The sequence below is a fragment of the Trematomus bernacchii genome, unplaced genomic scaffold, assembly GCF_902827165.1.
Source record: "Trematomus bernacchii unplaced genomic scaffold, fTreBer1.1, whole genome shotgun sequence".
In the NCBI taxonomy this organism is placed as follows: Eukaryota; Metazoa; Chordata; class Actinopteri; order Perciformes; family Nototheniidae; genus Trematomus; species Trematomus bernacchii.
Window position 1 is genome coordinate 436,967 of NW_022987595.1, and position 7,761 is coordinate 444,727.

Sequence of the window (7,761 nt, forward strand, 5' to 3'; positions counted from 1 at the left end):
AAATTGCATAATGCATAATACCAATTGAGATTTAATAAAAAATCTTACATTGAAATAAATAGTTAAGTTCTTTATAACTACGCATAAAGATACAAAAGAGAAACAAATTGGATAATTTAAAACAATAATAAACAAGCTATTGTCAGAGTCAGTTATAAAGAATATAAAAGGAGGGCTTACTATTTCCTGCAGTTGATACAATGAATGATATTTACCAATAAACAATGACAATATTACTCATGTCAGACAAAGATATGTTTGAAAATGACTTAAATATATATATATATATATATATTTATCGTAATTCAAATATGAACGTCAAAAGTCGGAATATGCCAATCTTTTTTTCTTATTATCTTATTTGCTAAACGTTCTTGTATAGTAATATGCATGTGTTGTATTATTCTACTACGTCTATTTATTAATGTTCAGCAATAACCACGTTTTCCCAGTACATCCATGGGACTGACGTTCTTGGGTGGGGTGATTCCGCTTTTGAACAGGAATTTTGTTAGCCAGTGTTCTTGTTTTCCATGTGCTCAATAAAGTTTCTTTAAAAAAAATTCTAAAGAATTCAACCAATCAGAAGTGGACCCACTTGTCTTTTCATCCAATCAGATTCCGCAGCAATTGCGCCGCGTAAGATAGTATAAATAGCCCCGCCTAGAAAAAATACACCTGTTACTTCTTACCCTGGACTCATACAGGCCCTGCTGTGAGAGATAACTTTGCCTTTTCCTCTTCTTTATCGAAACCCTCTGTCTTCACATCTTCAGAAAAATGGTGAGTACGATAGTACAGCTTTTCTCCACTTAGAGGATGTGTATTTAACCAAATGCAGCGCTCTGAACGTCTGTCATCATGCGAAAACGTAACCAGCTTAACGTTTTTTAACCGCTTACTCTTTAAAGAAGACGCATCATTTTTATAGTGAAACAAAAATGTTGCGGTGTAAGCTGGTAAATCAAGCTTCGTCATTAATAAGTCGTTTTAACTGTGGTGTTGGTAAATTAAGTGTAACTCGACGGCACAGTCAAGATGTTTAAGTGAAGCATTTACAATCGGCCTACTCAACTGGCTTTAGATAAGCCAGTCCTTTGTTAGTAAGTGCTTTGTTAGTAATGTTATTGCTCAAAGTGGAGTCGAAAGAGATGAGTTTTCAGTCTGCGCCGGAAGGTGTGTAAGCTTTCTGCTGTCCTGATGTCAATGGGGAGCTCATTCCACCATTTTGGAGCCATGATAGCAAACCGACGTGTTTTCTCTAATGTTTTCACATTAGAGAGATGAGAGACATGGTTCCAATTTTTTCTTTATTTAGGTCGAATTAGATGATTATTATGTGTGTTTACTTTCTGGCCTGCCACGCCACTAGTCTCCTAAAGGGGTGTGGCAGTGGCGCAATCCGTGTGAGACAGTTGCAGAAAATGTAAATGCGTAGTCTCCTCTCTTAACACTGGCCCACATTCACGTCCAATCGTGCCACCTGTCTGCCAACAACTGCGTCATTGTGCTTTCGGTATTTGAGTATAAACAGTATTTAGCCTCTTTTTGTTTTGAATTATAACTGTCTTTCTGTTCAGATGACAAATGTGTGCGTCAGGTGACTTAAATCATGATATGATGTTTGGTTCTTATTAAAATAGTAATAGAGCAGTCCTCCCACATGTGATGATATGCCACTAGAATGTATGTTACACACATGTTTTTGCACAAGAATCAGCCACTAGGCTTCCTTTTATGATAGTTTCTTAACAACCTTTTTTCCCTTTTACAGCGCGAGTGCCTCTCAATCCACGTTGGTCAGGCTGGTGTGCAGATTGGCAATGCCTGCTGGGAGCTTTACTGCCTGGAACATGGGATCCAGCCGGACGGCAGGAAGCCTGGTGACCAGAACATCTCAGGAGGAGTGGACGATTCCTACAACACCTTCTTCAGTGAGACTGGAGCTGGAAAGCACGTCCCCAGAGCAGTGTTTGTTGACCTGGAGCCCACTGTCATCGGTACATTCTCATTCATTATAAATGATAAAAGTATCATTAACCTTTTCCCCCCTCTGTCATTCAAAACCTTCAATAATCTAATGCTCATTACCCTTAGATGAGGTGCGCACGGGGACTTACCGCCAGCTGTTCCACCCTGAGCAGCTGATCACTGGCAAGGAGGATGCTGCCAACAACTACGCCCGAGGACACTACACCATCGGCAAGGAGGTCATCGACCTGGTGATGGACAGAATCCGAAAGCTGGTCAGTACATTTAGAACAGAAGTCAATTTTGCTGAAGAGTATTAAATGGAGATGAATCAGTTTATTGCTAAGTAGGTTTTCACATACAAGGAGTATGCAATCATATTGTGGTGAATGGCAAAAATAAGTATTGCAAAAGCCAAGTGTCATAACTAATAATAAATATGTGAAGTATATGTTTTAAAATGTAGAGCGGTACAGTGTTTTCGACAAACACAAGACATAACAATCTGGTATCACTCTTTCAAAGTGAGCATATTTCCCCGATTCTGGCCCACTTGCATCGGCTTCCTCCACCCTGCAGAATTCAGTTTAAGATCCTCCTGATCGCATTCAAAGCCCTCCATGGTATGGCACCCTCTTATCTCTGCTCTGTTTTCATTGAATCTATATGTTTACATGCTGTGCACTAATACACTTTTTTATCATTAGCTGTGAACCCTTGGCACTGCTGTCTTTGTATTATATAAATACATTTATTATTATTATTTCATGATTTTCTCTTTTTCTTTCAGTCCGACCAGTGCACCGGTCTTCAGGGTTTCCTGGTGTTCCACAGCTTCGGAGGGGGCACCGGCTCTGGTTTCACCTCCCTGCTGATGGAGCGTCTGTCCGTCGACTACGGCAAGAAGTCCAAACTGGAGTTCTCCGTCTACCCAGCTCCCCAGGTGTCCACCGCTGTGGTGGAGCCCTACAACGCCATCCTGACCACCCACACCACCCTGGAGCACTCTGACTGTGCCTTCATGGTTGATAATGAGGCTATTTATGATATCTGCCGTAGAAACCTTGATATCGAGCGTCCCTCTTACACAAACCTGAACAGGTTGATGAGTCAACTTGTGTCCTCCATCACTGCCTCCCTTCGTTTTGATGGTGCCCTCAATGTTGATCTGACAGAGTCCCTCTGGCCACCTATGCCCCTGTTATTTCTGCAGAGAAAGCTTACCATGAGCAGCTCTCGGTGGCAGAAATCACTAATTCCTGCTTCGAGCCAGCCAATCAGTTGGTGAAATGTGACCCACGCCACGGTAAATACATGGCCTGCTGCCTTTTGTATCGTGGTGATGTCGTTCCCAAAGACGTGAACGCTGCCATTGCCAACATCAAAACCAAGCGCTCCATCCAGTTTGTGGACTGGTGCCCCACTGGTTTCAAGGTGGGCATCAACTACCAGCCCCCCACTGTAGTTCCTGGTGGAGACCTGGCCAAGGTCCAGAGGGCTGTGTGCATGCTGAGCAACACCACTGCTATTGCAGAGGCCTGGGCTCGGCTGGACCACAAGTTTGATCTGATGTACGCTAAGCGTGCCTTTGTGCACTGGTATGTGGGTGAGGGTATGGAGGAGGGAGAGTTCTCTGAGGCCAGGGAGGACATGGCCGCTCTGGAGAAAGATTACGAGGAGGTTGGAGCTGATAGCCTGGGAGATGAGGATGAGGAAGGAGAGGAGTATTAGAAAGCTTTATTGATCTCTGATCCATGCTGTTTTATTAATGTCAAGAAAATAAAGTTGTTCATTGACTGAACCTGAACCTATGCTTTCCTCTCGTCAATGAATACACTGTTAAACATGACCTATCTGCCTAGATGGGTTGTATGTATTCACTTGCTCAGTTCAATCAAAAATGTTTTCACACAGATGCTATTGCTCAATTCAGTCACTTGGAGGCAGTGGTGTTTAACATGTATATATCTGTTCTCTGAACACACCAGGCATGGCAATCTAGTTAAATGCTAGATTAATCACTACATGATTTCTCAACATCAGATGATTCAAGAGTACCATTTGCATATCTTACATTGACTTATTTAAGATTGGATTTGTGCTTTACGTGAGAAGAACAGAGTCCTAACCCCGGCCTGATCTCAAATAGGGTGTGGTATTCACTCTGGCCCAAGGGAGGGATAGTAGTGAGGCGGGGGGTGGGGCTCTCATGCTGGCAGACAGGTGGTGTTTCAAAAGACTTAGTTCTGCTGTTCCCAGACTGGAAAATGAATGAAACTGAAAGCAACACATTAGGAACCATGTAAAGCCAACATTGAAAAGGGCTACATAGTGTTGTAAGGAGATGAGTGTTTTCACAGGTGTTGTAAACGTTTTTTTATTTTCAGTTCTGTAATCATTCACCATGTTCGGTTACAAATAAATGCTTTTTCTTGACATTAAGCAGATATTTAATGTCATTAAAACAGAAAAACAAAATGGATTCTACAATACAAAAACATACACAGCTCTCATTTAAAACCCAACAGGAACATACAGTACTGTGACTCTCATAAGCTTCCTATTGCCCCCTTTTCTACAGCTCCCAAACCAAAGCAGCAAATTGACAATAATGCATATAAATCCCAGTGAAAAGAGAAAGTTCCACAGTGTAGTACACCACAGTCTCAAATGTCAACATCTTTGAAAAAGAACATGTTACAGACTATGCTCATCTTTCCCTTGATTCTTTGTTCCAGATTGTCCCTGGAAAAGCAGTACATGATTCAAAGTGATAGCACGTGTTCACCAGCAGGGGGTGCACTTTGCCCAATATCAGAATATTCTATTGTCATCTTGAGAGTTTCCTCATGAACTGGGACAGGGTCCGCTTTACAGCTGCAGGTCATTCTTCAAAGCCATCTCCAGCTCATATTGAGTTATTCCAGTACAATGTATATGAATATGCTGACTGATCAATATGTATTCTATTGATCACCCTTCCACTACAGTCTCCCTGGCCTGGACAAACATGTTTGATCATGGACTAATGAATAGGGTCTTTGACCTCTTGAGAAATGTCAGCTGCAGTTTGACATTTCCGCACTCCTTCTTCCTCATCTCCTCCTCTGTGCCAAGTGGAAATGTATTGATGACCCCGTTGAATGGTTCTCTTTCTCCTTCATTTCTAAAACGTATGAACACAAAGAAATGCTTACATTCAGAAGGCCTTCACACATTTGTACTTCAATAATGTATTTCAATGTATTGTAAAACACAATTGATCCAACACAGGGTTTGATGTGTTTAGTAAGTCATTTCTTACGGGAAGGTCTTCTTCAATTCCTCCTCAATGCTGTCAGTCAAACATGAAGTTAGCTTCATGTTGATGTTTCTTCATTCCCCTTCTCTTGGTTTGTGGATGCCACCATTCTCAACTCCACACTTCAGTGACCTGTGAAGTGCACCACCTTTCTTTGTCTGAAACAACACAGAATGTTGGAAGAGACAGATCCATATTTTGTGCTAAATGAGTCGTTTTGATTTAATTCCAACTGAAATACTTACAGGATAAAGGACCGACTTTAAGACTTCTTCACATGAACTCTTTGATGTTTTAACCCCCCCACTGAGACATCTTTCAAAAGCCATAAGGGTCCATGGGTTCCCTGACTTGATCAAGTTCATGACTCAGCTTCTCTTCAAGTCCTATGGACACAGCCGTCTTTATGTCAGCCTGAAACCATACACAACACATTCATTAGTTAAAGCAATACAACCATCATTCAATATGGGGCTTTGTGTTTCAAGCAAAAAGTACAAAAGCTTTGAGTAAACTGTAGCAATGCATCCTCTCTGAAGCAACACACACTCAGCTCATCCAATACCTTGTTGGCTCCACGGGTAACATCACATGTGAACAGTCTTTCTTTGACTTTACCATTTGTACACAACATGTTAGTGTATGCAGCTTACTTCTTTTCTATGAATGTTATTATTTCTGTCAATATGAAAGACAGTGAAAGATGTTGTTACTTGATGTTCCTCTCTCTCTGCTGCTGGCTGCCTGAATCAGAGAGAGAACCCCCAGAGCTCCAGACACATAGTTCCATGTCTGCCAGTCGTTGAGATCTTGCAGGAATTCCTGTAAAAAATGTAACATACTTAATTACATTCTTGACTTTACATGTTATACTCAATTAGTATCTCTACATATTTATTAGAAGAGATCAAAGCATTTTCATTTTGTCATTCCTGGCTCACTGATGGAGAATTGAATCACATGTGTCATCTGGATCCAGACGTTTCTTTTTCATCAACTCTTTGGAGCTCACTGTGAAAACTTTGAAACATTCCTCACTGAATTGTTTCAACAAGAAAAGAGTTTCAATATCAAAGCAGGTTTGCAGTTTGGGACAATATTTGTGTTTTTGTATTCAATATAACTCACCTTAACGTCTTTTAGTTTGCTGAATTCTGCCTTCACGTCTATCTTGGCTTGCTCGTTTTGTTTTAGTATCAGAGCACGAACATCAGCTGCTGACCTATACGAAAAGATTTGTATTTGAAGAATGACATGAACTGCATATATATTCCAGGATATGATATCACTCTCCATCTTGCTTTCAATGACCAATGATCACATAGCTTCATCCAGCATCACTAAGTGTTTGTGAAGCAACAACATTAGGACAGAAATAAATGGCTGAGATGTTGAGGAATCAATGCAGGCATTTTAGAAACACGGATACTGTTATGATCATGGATACCCTGGTTGATCCTGTTTCAAGTGAACATTATATCCCTGAATACCATCCAAACCAGGATACTAATGTGCCTGTAAACGTAATCAATGTTTCCATGGTTTCTCCTCTTGGCCATCAGTGTCTAAATTGGATGGTACATTTAACTGTGTACTTTTGCATCTTAAACCACTTACTGATCATCTGAACCTCCAAGACTATCAGACTTGGTGCAGATCAAATGAATCTGCTGACACTCTCGACCATTTCCCATGAGGCTGCAGGATTCTTCCAGGATCTCCCAGGATTCTTTTTCAGAAGCTGCTCGATTGATCTCAGCCACAATCCACACAGTAGAACAACTTCCAACAACCTGGAGGGGAATACAGAAAATAATAACGGTTACGTTGTCAGTGTTCCACAATAATCAGCATTGCGTGTGGATAAATCACCTTTTTCCACATTGTGTCTCTGGTCTTGTTACGGTCCCGGTTTCCAGGAAGATCCACAAGTGTGACGTGCTGGAGAAGACCCTTCTTCGGCCCCCTGACAGTCACACACTTCACCAGTGGCCAATAGCACTTCTTCACATCTTTAGCATCTTCCTCTTTTGACTCACTTCCAGTGTATTTGACAAATTCTGCAGATAAGTCTTCAGCCTAAAATAAATAATAAAACAAGAGGCAATGCAAGGCCATTTCTTTTACCAACACACTCTCACTCCATAAACGTCCAGGAGCTACGCTTGGTCAGGGTCCCGAGGCGGCGTGCAGTTGGGACGCGCCGAGGCTCCTTCAGCTTCATAAAGGGACGCAAATAGCTTTCAACTGATTGCAATGTATTCCCATCTGCGGCGGGATTTGACGCTCATGGAAGCACGGCATTCGTTTGTGTCGGCGGCTGTTAAAGGCAATGTGAGCGTCCATTCCCATTGGATAACGGAGAAATGTACACCCGGAAGTAAGTATTCCCCTTCCTGTCGATTGATTTGACAGTGGCTGCGTTTCACTTCGGTTAAATGGATTCCTTGCGTCCCTCACTTGCGTCGTTTCCCTGCGACTAGTCCCTC

General features: G+C 41.7%; 1 protein-coding gene and 1 pseudogene across 1 annotated transcript; one reads left to right on the forward strand and one right to left on the reverse strand.

Annotated features, from left to right (window-relative positions):
• The first annotated feature begins 672 nt into the window (after positions 1-672).
• On the forward strand, positions 673-3,778 carry LOC117482458 (annotated as a pseudogene).
• A 987-nt stretch (positions 3,779-4,765) lies between these two features.
• On the reverse strand, positions 4,766-7,229 carry LOC117482459 (nuclear GTPase SLIP-GC-like). The gene is made up of 7 exons (XM_034130556.1): positions 7,145-7,229; positions 6,890-7,065; positions 6,401-6,494; positions 5,986-6,094; positions 5,518-5,686; positions 5,276-5,430; positions 4,766-5,137 (listed from the first exon to the last, which is right to left on the reverse strand). Exons 1-5 carry the CDS (start codon positions 7,154-7,156, stop codon positions 5,682-5,684), a joined length of 396 nt encoding a protein of 131 aa, XP_033986447.1. The 5' UTR covers positions 7,157-7,229; the 3' UTR covers positions 4,766-5,137; positions 5,276-5,430; positions 5,518-5,681.
• Between the last annotated feature and the right edge of the window lie 532 nt (positions 7,230-7,761).

Bases quoted from the DNA above. Each gene is read 5' to 3' on its own strand.
- LOC117482459 (XM_034130556.1), bottom strand. The intron at 6,495-6,889 runs GTAAGTGGTTTA...CTTTTCGTATAG, and splicing joins CTTGGAGGTTCAGATGATCA to GTCAGCAGCTGATGTTCGTG. The intron at 6,095-6,400 runs GTGAGTTATATT...CATTTTTTACAG, and splicing joins GCAAACTAAAAGACGTTAAG to GAATTCCTGCAAGATCTCAA.